Below are 13,156 nucleotides of genomic sequence, written 5' to 3'. Positions count from 1 at the left end.
CATATGAATCTGGTAATAACAACAGAGGACCTAAGACAGAGCCTTGTAGTACTTCACTTCCATTTGACATTAAGTATAAGAAATAAATGGTCAAAATGCTCTGTAAATGTTGTTCTTTGATGTAGTTTATTATCAAAGGCTAAATTGACAATATGATATACACTTATGACAGAATTATAGTGCATTATAGAAAAGAAATAGAAAAAATATCTTTCATATAACTGAGATACAGATGTACAAATACAATATTACCAATAAGAACTTTCAAAACTTGCTGTGTCTTTCTAAATAAGGTTGACTTTATCAGTTAACAACATCTAACATTCTAAGCATATGTTTATTCCCTTTACAGATTTTACTCTTTTAGGTGTGTAATAAAATGATACATAAATGGCTCTTTTTCAATACCCGTTGATATGTAATTTGAGAATGGATAGTCAAAACAGATCTGAACATTTCATTTTACACAATAGTATTTTAAATGTTCAAATATTTAAGGTGTATAACCTTGAACTATAAGAGCCAGATTAAGCAAAGTATTGATCATTTCAAACTGTTTGTTAAGTGTCATTGGCTCCATTATGGCATTTCTTTTACATTAATCTCTGCTAATGGAGTAACAAAAGCTCTAACAGAAATCTCACAGCATTTTAATGATAACTGATATGAATATAGGGGGTAGTGTGTGGTTGATTTAAAAACAAACAACAAAAAACACTGAAGCAATGAACGTGAAACTTTACAACATGTTAGTAGAAGATATGAAGAAACGACCCAACAATATACTAGTACATATAATACATTTGTTTTCCACTCAAATACAAGGATAATAAAATATTTTAACAGGTCTTTCACACCAGGCTCTTAATACAGACATTTTGAACATAATTCTCATGCTTTGAGTCTGTTCTTTTACGAATGTCCGCCTAGAATTTCCTCCAGGTTGATGTCTTTCATCCAGTCATCATTGCTCGAACCTGATTTAAGCAGGGAGTCGATGAAATCAGAGTCTGCGTTTAACCCTGGTACCGTGTTATCATCCTCCGGTAGGAAGTCAAAGGTCAACCGGCCTGCTCGGTTGTTCTGATAAGTTGCTGAGCTTTGGCTCAGCCCTCCAAATGTGGTCGGGCAACCCTGCTGTTCGGGGGAGGACTGGGTCAGGCAAGTCACCCCAGGCAGTGGGGGTATTCTTGGCTGACTGGATCTGGGAGCAGAGCTTCTGATTGAAGGGTTTATGGGTAGCAGGCTAGAATGAGGTGCCACCTGGTTAGGTGGGCAAATAGACCTCGGAGGAAAATTAATGTCACTTTGTGGGGTCACTGTATTAGGGAGCCTTTTGACATCTAGTCCTGGTAGAGCTCCACTCTGTTTGGCACTGGTTGCCCAGCTCAAAGCAGTGTCCATCCTGCTGGTATTGGTGCTCATGTCACCCAGTCTTTGCCCCAGCAGGGAGTCTTGACTGATACTGGTCCTCGCAGTGCTTGATCGAAAAGTGGCACCCTGGTTGTTTGTCCCATGGAACTGAGGCTTGTTTTGCTGATGCACCATTCGGATCAGGCCGCTGGGTTGCTGTCGTAGCTGGTTTGCACAAGCTTGAGGACCTGTGGGTCCTGAATTAGGGTCTTGTCCAAGCGGAAATCTTCTCTCTCCTGAGGAGGGCACCATCTTAGTACCCTGTCCACTGGGCAGGTGGCATGATAAAGGTTGGATGTCACTTTGGTCTGAGCCATTGCCTGTTGTATATGTATAAAAAAAATTGGTGGTTTAAAATTCTGATTTACCAAGCAATATCACACTGTAAATGTCTAATATCTGAATTAAGGTATGGTGTGGTTCCTTAATCCAAACCTGAGTTGAATTAATCATACTGTATCATCAGCATGAGTATAATTTAGTTTAAAGGCAGTTCAATCATGACAACTCTCTGAATGGTTTTAGCATGTTATTGAATATGACAATGTTAATGTATTTGGTCTTGGTGAACTAGATCTGTTACGCTGCTGCTGCTGCAGAGCAAGTATGGACTTGCTACTGCTAATAGATACACAGACACACTCAGTAGCGTTGTTAACCACCATGCAAATGCGTAGGGCCCCGCAGGTTTGAGGGGCCCCCTGCTGACCAAGCAATTAATTCAGTTGTTGACGCTGTTACAGCAGCGCTGTTGACCTCAGTTATTACATAAACATTGCTTCCGTAACCAAATTTAGAATGCTGCAAACATTGTTTGCTGATCAATGTTTATATGTGAATAAACCTAAATTAAATCTGCTCGTAATTTAAAGCAATTGTGTCTCCTCTTGGATTAAACTGCTCCATTCACGATTCTTAATGGGCGTTTTGAAGTGTCAGAGTTACAATGGAGGGACAGAAATCTCAGAGATTTCATTAAAATAGGCTTTCTTCACATTTGTGTTCCGAAGATGTTAAGGGTATTGAACGACATGAGGCTGAGTAAATTATGCCATTTTCATCTTTGGGTGAACTAACACTAACCAATTTGGCGTGCGCGCTTTGGCGCTGAGCCAGAGACGGACACACTCAGTACTTGTCATATATCACAACTGTGCAGTTTTTTTTTTTGTTTTTTGTTTTTTAACAACAACAAACGTATAATTTAGGTTTCATTTAAATACACGTAGGCCTAATACTAGCAAACAATTCATATTTAGTTTGTAAAATACACACTGTCTATGTCTATGGAGGCAATTAAAACTCTTCTAATTTGACACCGTGTTTTATTCATGTCAGAAATACATCGTGTAGGTAACTAAATAGTTTACTTTTATTATTCTTCTCACATTTCACCGGCCACTTTCATGTTTTTTGGGAGAAGTGGATGAATTTGCGTGTTCTCTACACTGAAGAGCAAACTATAACATGGCGGTGCTGATCACCCATTATCACCTCTTATAAAAGTGTTTAAAAGACAAAATACAATCACAAACGCGAGAATCGGAATATCAGATATCCTATTTCACAACAAAAAGACAATTGTTCAAGCTAAAACCAAGAGGTTTATTTTCTCATAGCTAAATGGATAGCTAATATTGAAGACAATGGACAAAATGAAGGCTCTTGATGAATCCAAAACCAAGAAGGCTTATATCTTATAGCTCAGGGAGCAAAAGTGTAGACAATTTTTGTCATGCAGTTTAAAGTAAAATAAATATATTTTTTAAATGGCTTACTTAATTATATTAAATATTACTGTTGTGCAATTCAAAGTAAAATGTAATGTAATGTTGGGGAGTGAGGTGTGGGGGACCTGAGATCCTGACTTTGCTTGGGGCCCCCAAAATGGTCAACCCGCCCCTGGACACACTGCTGTGCGCATGTAAGATATGTTGCGGCATGAATAGAAATTCATGAATCCCATAGTAGCAGATCTATGAGGGTGGAGCTGGGGGAGGTGGAGGGGTTCAGAGGAAATCTGTAGGACGCTGAACCAGACTATCTTAATTTTAAGCCAGCAATCTCATTGGCTAAAGAATCAGCAGAAGTCAGTTAGCTTGTGCAACATAGTAAATGATGTGATTTTTGGCAGATTGCATGTAAAGGACCTATCAGCCTGCACCATCTAGAGCTTCATGACTGAACTAGATATTTCCCATACTATATGACATCAAAAATGCAACCCACACCTGAGTATAAGCTAGGCTGTTGAGCTCCAACTCCATTGCGTGGGTGTTTGTAGTCTGGTGGAGGTCTTGTTAGATGACGACTGAACTGATCCTGCGTGCTCAGTTTCTCCTGAAACATTTACAGAAAAAGGACATCATTTAGAAGTTTAGGAATAAAAACTCCAGATTATTCATAGGATCACAGGTGTAGGGGAGACTGGGGCTAGTTGTCACACAGGAAAGTTTCACAAGTGCTGTAGAGCAAATAGCAATAATGTATTGACCAACACCTAGTTCAAAACGGTCCTAAATTAAAATAATTTGAAGCACACTAGCGTTCAAAAGTTTGGGATCAATGGGACTTTTTTTTTTTTTTTTTTTTTTTTTTTAAATAAATCAAATTTTTATTCATCATTAAACTGGTCAAAATTGACAGTAAATGCATGTATAATGTTACAAAAGGTCTCTATTTCAAATAAATGTTATAATAATAATCAGAAATGTTTATTGAGCATCAAATCATCATATTAGAATGATTTCTGAAGGATATGACACTAAAGACTGGAGTAATGATGCTGAAAATCCAGCTTTGATCACTATTATAATTATATTTTACAATATTAATGTTTTTACTGAACACATACAGTCTTGGTGAGCATAAGATACTTAAAAAAAATAAATACTAATAATAATAAAATTAAAAAAAATAGTAATAAAAAAAAATAAAAAAATATATATATATATATATATATATATATATATATATATATATATATATATATATATATATATATATATATATATATATATATATATATATATATATATATATATATATATATATATATATATATATATATATAAATTGGTAACACTTTACAATAAGGTTCATTAGTTAACTACCTTGGTTAACATGAACTAAGAATGAAAAATACTTCTAAAGCATTTATTAATCTTAGTTAATATTAATTTCAACATTTACTAATACATTATTAAAATCAAGGTTGTATTTGTTAACATTAGTTAATGCACTGTGAACTAACATGAACAAACAATGAACAGCTGTATTTGTATTAACTAACATTAACAAAGATTAATAAATACTGTAACAAATGTATTGCTCATTGTTAGTTCATGTTAGTTAATACATTAACTAATATTAAGTAATGAACCTTATTGTAAAGTTTTACCAAAAAATCTTACTAACTTACCAAGTTTCAAACTCTAATAAACAGGTGTTTAAGGGTTCAATATTATTTTCTGGCCATGACTTTAAGGTATGTGACTGTGCATGAATTTACCTTTATAGAGAAAACAAAAAGAAACTTCCCCTGAGTAAAAGTGTAACAACTAGCCCTAGTCTAGTCTAAAAAAAAAAGGAAAAGGTAATGCTCTTTCTGTACGGTATGTTGTAAAATGTATTCAAGGACATTTCCAAACTTTAGCACTCACTGTATCAGCAATGTTGTGTTGCGGTTGGCCCAGTTGTCTTTGTATGTTCTGGTCTTGGCCGGGGTTCTTCTGCTGAGAACTGAGAACTGGAGGCCTCTGCTGTTGAGCCTGGCCTGTTATATCTGCAGGACGCCCATTCGCTGGTAAACGAGGTCCTGGTGATATTCCCTACAAATAGAAAATGTGTTATCTAAACTGCATGTCAAACTGGCCACTGCATTCCAATTGTGATTGAACGATTTGCCCACTAGAGGGAGAGCTTTGTTTACGATGAGTCTGATGTTACACAGTCAATGTTCACATGTGACTTCCTGTGTGTGTGGTGATAGGGATTTTCCATAGCCTTTCCCACACTGTTGTATCACTTGGAGAAAACACGTCCATGACTATCCATAATGGGGACATAATGGTACCAAAGGGAGGGCAAATTAGTCAGAAATTCTCAAAACATCCTGTCGTTTTAATTTGCCTGCAGTGACACATGGACTGTAAATAAATGTTTGCTCTTACATTTAGAAAGCACTGTATAACAGACTGTTGTTTAAACATGTAAACAGCAGTTTTAGGTTTTAAATCACTGGAAATTTGTTAGATAGCCTGGTCAATGAGGCTCTCAGGGCTAGTGGTTAGTGAGACTTTTTTGCATAGGCCTACTGTAGCACAGGTTTACTGTATGACTGATAGTCGTGCTCAAGCCCTGCTGCACTCTTATGAGAATGATCCTATGGGGCACAACCCAATTGCTGCCAGCAAAGGACAGATTAATTCAGCCACAGGGCAGAGGCACGCAATAACAGATCATCTCATAGGCCTACTTATCCCGTTTTTTGCACTTTGCAGAAATGCACTCATACCGAGGCTGTGATATTTCATGTTAGTTTCTCTTTCAAAGCACTGATTAAATGGTTGCGCGCTGGTACTTTAGCCGTGAAAAACTAAACTTGGACGAGAGCAGAGCACTATTGTAATCACTTATAAAAACAGACACCGTTATCGGTTTCAATGTAGTATTAAGTAATACTGTTTGTATGTACTAACTAACAGGGGCTGAACAGAGTACAGGATTGTTTTTGCGCACAATTTTTTAATGTTTGTGAAAGTTCCACCATCACAATGCATAAAAAAAAAAAATATATATATATATATATATATAATCATATTAGCAAAAAGCACATACTTACTAGTTAAATAGTTTTATTTATCATATGTTCTTGTATTTATTTAGTTTTTTATAATGTGTTTTTGCAAAGTAATAGTTTTGTTATAATATAATGTTTAAATCCTATTTGCAGTGGTTGCTATTTACTATTTGTCATAGTGTGCTTTTGGATGAATTGTATTAAAACCAGTTAGTTAAAAGTCTGTTTGACACGCATACAAAAATGTATTGTCCAATTACTCGATAATAATAAGTGAGATTTTGATTATATTTCGAACACTAAACAAGGAAATGTCCTCAGTCCTCCCCGTAACACTTCCACAGCCGCTGACAAGATTTTCTGTCATTTATGACACAACGCTTCTCTGCCATTGTTGGATTTTTCCGACAATCCGCGTTTTCATTTATACGGTAGGGGGCGATGTTAATGATCTTCTGAAATACTACAGAATGTCCAGATCCAAAAAAAAAAAGTGAAAAAGATCTGCATAAACCTGAAGAAGCAGATTGAAGTTGCTTACGCACAAGTAAGCTAACGTGATCACCAAATATTCAACAGCATATAGATCAAATTTAATTAATTTTATAAAACGCTTGCGCGGAAAGAGTTAAATTGGTTTTTCAAAGTTCATTGATATCTTTAAAAAATTATACAGTTATCAAATATAGATTAGCTACCATAAAAATAAACAATTTTATCGGTTGCCAAAAACTCAATTACCAAGAGTTCCTTGAAACTTCTCGATTTTGCTAATTTGCTCTATAATTCAAGCAATATTTCACCCCAAAATTAAGATTTCATCATTATTTACTCTCCGTCATTTCATGACGTGATTGCATTCCTGTACCTCAGACAGTAGCACTAGCAACACCAAGGTCATGTGTTCGATTCCCAAGGAATGCATGAGCTAATAAAATCTATACCTTAAATCCTAAGTAGGTTGCTTTGGATTCAGTGTATAATGCATTAATGTAAATTCCAAACCTGTATAACTTAATTTGTTCCATAGTAGACCAAAGGAGATGTTTAGTTCAAGTCCAAAAAGGACCATAAAAGTGTCACAGGAGTCCACGTGTGTGCTATATTTCCCCATGTCTCATGCTGTACCTTTGTGTGAGGTACAGACCGTGTCATTTTAGCTTAAAATCTGACATAGCTCTCAAATCACATTTATGCTCACACATATTCAAATATGTAATAAATGGAATATAGAGAATGGAGTACTTTTATGGTGTTTTTTTTTTGTCACTGGCCATTAAATGGAATCACGTTCCATTATGTATGGAAAAGAGCAGCTTGAACATTCTACTAAATATCTCCTTTTGTGTTCTATAGAAGAAAGTCATGATACATGAGTGTAAATCCTGACAGAATTTGAGAGAAAGTATGTGTCGCTGAGTCAGATATGGGCTTTCTGGCAGGAACCCAAAACTATTACACAGTGTCATACATTATAACGAATGTCTAGGAAAAAGACCATTGCACTGAACCAAAAGTTAAAAGTAACAATTTTGTGTCAAATAGCTTCAGTAAATTGAAGTTCTCAGGTTCAGGGTTGTTTATAAGCGCCCAGATCTTGCACGAGCATCTAAAACTGCAGAACAGCAGAGGCTGATGGCTTCTGTCCTCGGCAAACTCTGTTTGAGAACGTCAGCCCAAACGGCCAAACACAATGTGTATACAGTGTCAATCACAGTGTTGACACGAAACATTTCCCAGGGCAGAAAGGATTTTACTGAAACCCCACTGCGTTACGCGAGGCTATTAATTTGAGAACAGATGTCTTTAAGAGAGAAACTCCCTCTTAAGCCTCACTCAAGAGGTCCAGAAATGAAAACACTAAAAGAACTCTTCTGTCATGGGAGGAATTCCACAGTAGGCCACAGAGACGGAAGAATACGAGAGTGTGCGACAGAGATTATTCAGAGAGAACACTTTCTAGAGATACATGGTTTCTAAGTGGATCTCATAGATGCCACATTCCCTGGTGGATCAGCTCTGGGATGTCTGATAATTAATGAGAGGGCGAGTGAGTTCAGTCCGGAGCTCTGATAAGCTCCTTTCACAATGCAAAGATGAATCTCTTCCTGAGAAAATTGCTCTAAAAATTAAAACTTCGGAAGAGGACAAGAATGTGACTACGAATGTGGCCAAGGTGTTCTAAGAAGGTTTTTTTTCTAGGTCAGATTGCTTAAAAAATGTACATTGGACAACTGGTACTGAATGATAATATTAGATTTAGATGCATATCTCACTAAGTACATTTACAAATTACAACAAAATAACATATAGACCTATTTAAAAAAAAGTTTTTTTTTAATGAACTGACGACTAAACCTTTCATTTAAGAAAAATAAAATTATACGGAAAGATGATGAAACTATAACTGTCAAATGTAGGCTGTGTAGCGATATCCACCAAGAGGATGCGTGACGCAGAATGATAATAAACAAGACTTTTAATAATCACCAAGAACATGTATACAACACAGCAAACAAGCAAGATTAATGAGAAACCAAGAACTGACGAAAAACAAAGTCTTAAATACACAGAGGATAATCATTAACGGAACTGGGAACAGGTGAGGACTATTCAGAAACCATAGCAACTAATAAATGATTAGAACTAAGGCAATGACAATGGCAATGAAAACTAAGGGTACGTTTACACGACAACGATATGCTTAAAACGGAGAAGTTTTTCCTTTGGGTTTTCCGCGTACAGACGACACCTTTGCAAAACGATCCCCATTCACACAGATCCACTAAAATGACTAACATTTTAATGACAAATTAAATTCGTATCACTGTAGTTGAGGTCAAGAAAAATATACATGACACTGTTATAAAATAATTTGACAGAGTATTAACACTTATATGACATTTTAATGACAAATTCAATTTGTGGTCAGAAATATAATGTAATGTTAACCCATAAAGTCGTTTCTTAAGTTTGATGATTAATCTGCTATGTCATGTTTATGACATATTTATGACAGGTTATGTTGTCTTGGTAATGTCAAGTTGTCAGTTATGATGTATTGGTTTATGTCAAGTTGTCACAACAAAGACATCTCAAGCAATGCCATCTTTGCATTAAAAATGACATAACTGAGCGAATGACACTTTATGACAATTGTCATTAACATGCATAAAACCTCCTTCATATTCATTACATGTGTCATGTCATGATTATGAAGCTGTCATGTCAGTCTTATGCACACCCCTTCAAGTAAAGTGTTACCAAATCTCTATTTTTAAAGTGTAAAATAGCATCACATTATCAACCCATAAGCATGCTTGCTTAAGCTAATAAAGCCAGAGAGAAAATGCCACGTGTTTGATTAACGTAAAGCCTCTCATCACATTCCACACATGCTAACATGGTTAAAGTGCAGGTCATATTGTTGTAAAATGCTCTGATGGTGACGACTATGTCCAAAACACAGAAAAAAGGGGTTATTCACTTCTGTTCAGGTCTATTCATTACATATGAACTCCCTCCACTAGTCGATACCGTGAGAAATTCAGACCATTCTCATAAGTTGTGACCACAAAGCCAGATTGTGTTCACATTTGCCTGAAATCGACTGCCTCAGTCAAACCCTTTGTTATGTGGGGGAGCTAAAGCCTCGTTAGTGTGGCCGTCTCTGTAATCCACTCTTTGTGATCCTGATGTGTCATAAAGCTGTTTTCCATCTCTCTTTCCCTCCTCGTTCTTCACCAGTGCATCGTTAAATGAATACCACATGTGTCCGCGGACTCCATAAAGGAGAGATGTGATTTAGGCTCCCATTCCACCAGCATTACAAGCAGTTGACAGGACTCCAGGCCCGGGCCCCGCTGCTCTCTCACAGCACTTCCTGCCGACTGGAGGCAGGACGCTCTCCCTAGGGACGAGCTCGGCATCTGGACTTGGCCCCAGATCGTTTTCCCAGGAAACATGCGCTCCTCTCGGAGTTCGGCTACAACAACCTGGCACTCTACCCCAACCCCCCACGCTAAACCCTCATTCCCACTCACATTTATGTTGCATTAATGAAGAGCTTCACTCAAGCTCTGAGCAGCACTTTAGAGTGTGAGAAAACACAAACCTGTGGCTCAAACTTTCATTTCCCTTACCAAAATATATTCTATACTATATTATACTGCTTGTGTGAATAGTAAAAAACAAAAAAATCATGTGAAGAGATACGATTGAAATGATTTTACTTGGTGGATGATAAAACTTAACCCTGCAACGCCTGACATATGAAATAATAGTCCGATAAAATAAAAATTGAAGAGTTTATTAAAACATTTAGACAATATCTTTGAAAACTAAATTTTGTTGAGTATATTTGATTCATGAAGCTTTTATATAGTATGATACAGTGAGAATATGGAGCTCGTACTCGAGGAGGGAAGAAAAAATAACTCAGTTAGTGTATACATTTGGTGCAGTTGCTAATATTTAGATGGCCAGAAAGTAAAATGAAATTGGCTTAAAATGCAAATCAATGAGATCTTTATAACAGTATAGCAGACTATTTACATAAAATCCATATAAATACCAGTTCCCAGACAGTAACATGGTGTCGGCCCAGATCCGGCCCACATCTGGTACGCATGGAATCCACATGTCCCAGATGTGGCCCGGATCTTGGCCGACACTATGTTGCTGTCTGGGTTGTCACTCTATAGGGCTTTTCACACTGTGCTTAACCCAGTGTTTATTGTCATTCTAAGTCTCTTTTAACCCTGGGTAAAGAAGCGTTTCACACTTGTAATTTAAAAGGGGGGGTAGCACCGCTTTTTACCCAGGGTTATGAAACCCTGTTCTTTTGCAGTGTTCAGTGCATATATAATGATTGACAGATGTACAAATAAATGTTCCTCAAAAGCTTGATGTATTAGGCTACATTTAATAATGACATTTTAACATGATTTGTCATGTTTCATTTAAAAAAGTAAAAGGGTGAGTGTTAATTTGCTATTGCTACCAATATAAATGTTATTTTGACATTTACATTATGAAACTCAGTCAAGATTTCACAGCAAAAAGACATGTGAACCACAACTTGACAATTAAAGGCCTTTTACTTGCTAAAAAAAAAAGACGACAGAACGCATGCAGTAGAGTGTGTTTTTCAGCAAAGTTTTGAACATGTTGATAATTGAGAGACCTTCTATGATACCAAATATGATGCAGTAGGGCTTAATAGGGTTACTTATTTCTTACTTACATTTCGGGATCAAAATAACACACACAAACTCTTTTGACTTGGGTATTATGGGTGGTTGTTACTAGGGCTGTGTATTGGCAAGAATCTGGCGATACGATACGTATCACGATACATGGGTCACGATTCAATATATTGCAATATATTTCGATACTGTGCATAAGGCGATATATTGGGATTTTTTTTTTAAGTAAAATATATTAAAAATATTTTAAAAAAGACATGATGTGCATAAAAGTCAACTTTAGTCAACTTTTGTTTACTTTAGGTAAACAATTCAGTACACAGAAAATCAAACTGCCAGTTTGGGATTGTGGTTCACAGGTTCTTGGTGAGCAAATTTGTATGCTCAAGTAGGCCATAATAAAAGAAAATAGGTGCATAGCCCCTGTCACAATACAAAACAACAACGTGAACTGGACGAAAATGAATGAATGTGGATGAAAGTGAACAAAATGAATGTGTCATATATTGAAAACAAGTTTTATGTGATAAAAGATTTTAAAAGAACTGGACGCGCGAATGAGGCGAACCGCGCCGCACTAAACGCCTCGTGCCGCAGGACCTCCAGACGCGCGTAAACGCGTGCATTGGCTTAACATTGAAATCACTCGCGCCAGATGCTCTCTTCGCGTTTGGTGTGAACGATGCACGCGATTACATTTAGAAATAGACAAGCTTTGTTTCCAAATGCACCAAGCAAATATATCCTTTCAACTGTATAAACTTTTATAAAACCAGACCAATAGGCTATAATCACAATAAACACATCCAAAATGAAATATTCAACATATATATATAACAACTGCAAAACGTCTAATTTGTAAACAAAATGATTTACGCACTAAATCCATCATAAACTCCGGCACAATTTGCATATGTTTAAACTCTCAAGACAGACGTCACATCCCGAACCTCACAGCAATTGGCTGCCGACTGCGTTTTTCGCTTGATATTTGTATAAAGGAACTGCCCAACTTTTTGACGCTCTCGGTCGCTCTGCAACGCTTTCTCCGGTCCGCTGTCAATCCAAAAAAGGCCAGTGGAAACGCACCGTTAAAGGCGAGCCTGGCGAGGACACTAGTGGTGCGTCTCAGCATAGCTATCTAGTGGTAGGGATTTAAACAACATAAACGTGAACCACTGTCTTACGGTCTTACCATGAATATTTTTGGACGTAAAAAAAAAAAAAAAAATCGATATTGCGTTTTTGAAAATCGATACAGTATTGCAAAATAAAATATCGCGATACTCAAGTGTATCGATTTTTTCTTACACCCCTAGTTGTTACATGTAGGTCATTGCCTACTGACCCAAGTAACTTGATTGGGAACTTTCTAAACCACCTTTTTTTGTTAAAGAGATTTAGTTATGATACTAATACTATGGTTATCAGGTCTACTTTATCTGTCCATTCAGTGCCCTATACTGTTAAGATATGAAACACATGCTCTATTTCAAAACCTAGTGTGCTGCCTCCGTAGAAAATCCCAGAGAAGGAAATCTCAGAATGCACCATGACAAGCAGAGGAAAACTAAATCCAAGATGGTGGACTAATCAAAAGAATTATTTAGATACTGAAAATGCCCACTGCACCACGTAAAACCCAACATACAAAAAATAATATTTAAAAAAAATGGAATAAAAATGGAACTGCGTTCGTTCGCAATGATGGAAATAATAGGAGGCGGGAGGAACA

General features: G+C 36.7%; 1 protein-coding gene across 2 annotated transcripts in view; it reads right to left on the bottom strand.

The window, feature by feature from the left end:
* Positions 1 to 104: 104 nt before the first annotated feature.
* Positions 105 to 13,156, bottom strand: part of maml2 (mastermind like transcriptional coactivator 2) — a 71,795-nt gene continuing 58,743 nt past the window's right edge. For both annotated transcript variants that reach the window (XM_079885852.1, XM_079885853.1), the window contains exons 4-6: positions 5,076 to 5,243; positions 3,645 to 3,753; positions 105 to 1,733 (exon numbers count right to left, since the gene is read on the bottom strand). In XM_079885852.1, the coding sequence (XP_079741978.1) occupies positions 913 to 1,733; positions 3,645 to 3,753; positions 5,076 to 5,243 (1,098 nt within the window). In that variant the 3' untranslated portion in view covers positions 105 to 912. The remainder of the gene's footprint in view (positions 1,734 to 3,644; positions 3,754 to 5,075; positions 5,244 to 13,156) is intronic.

The sequence above is a fragment of the Squalius cephalus genome (genome assembly GCF_949319135.1).
Source record: "Squalius cephalus genome assembly, chromosome: 11".
NCBI classification, from domain to species: Eukaryota; Metazoa; Chordata; class Actinopteri; order Cypriniformes; family Leuciscidae; genus Squalius; species Squalius cephalus.
Note: the sequence above shows the minus strand (reverse complement) of the source record. Positions and strands in the feature narration are given on the sequence as shown.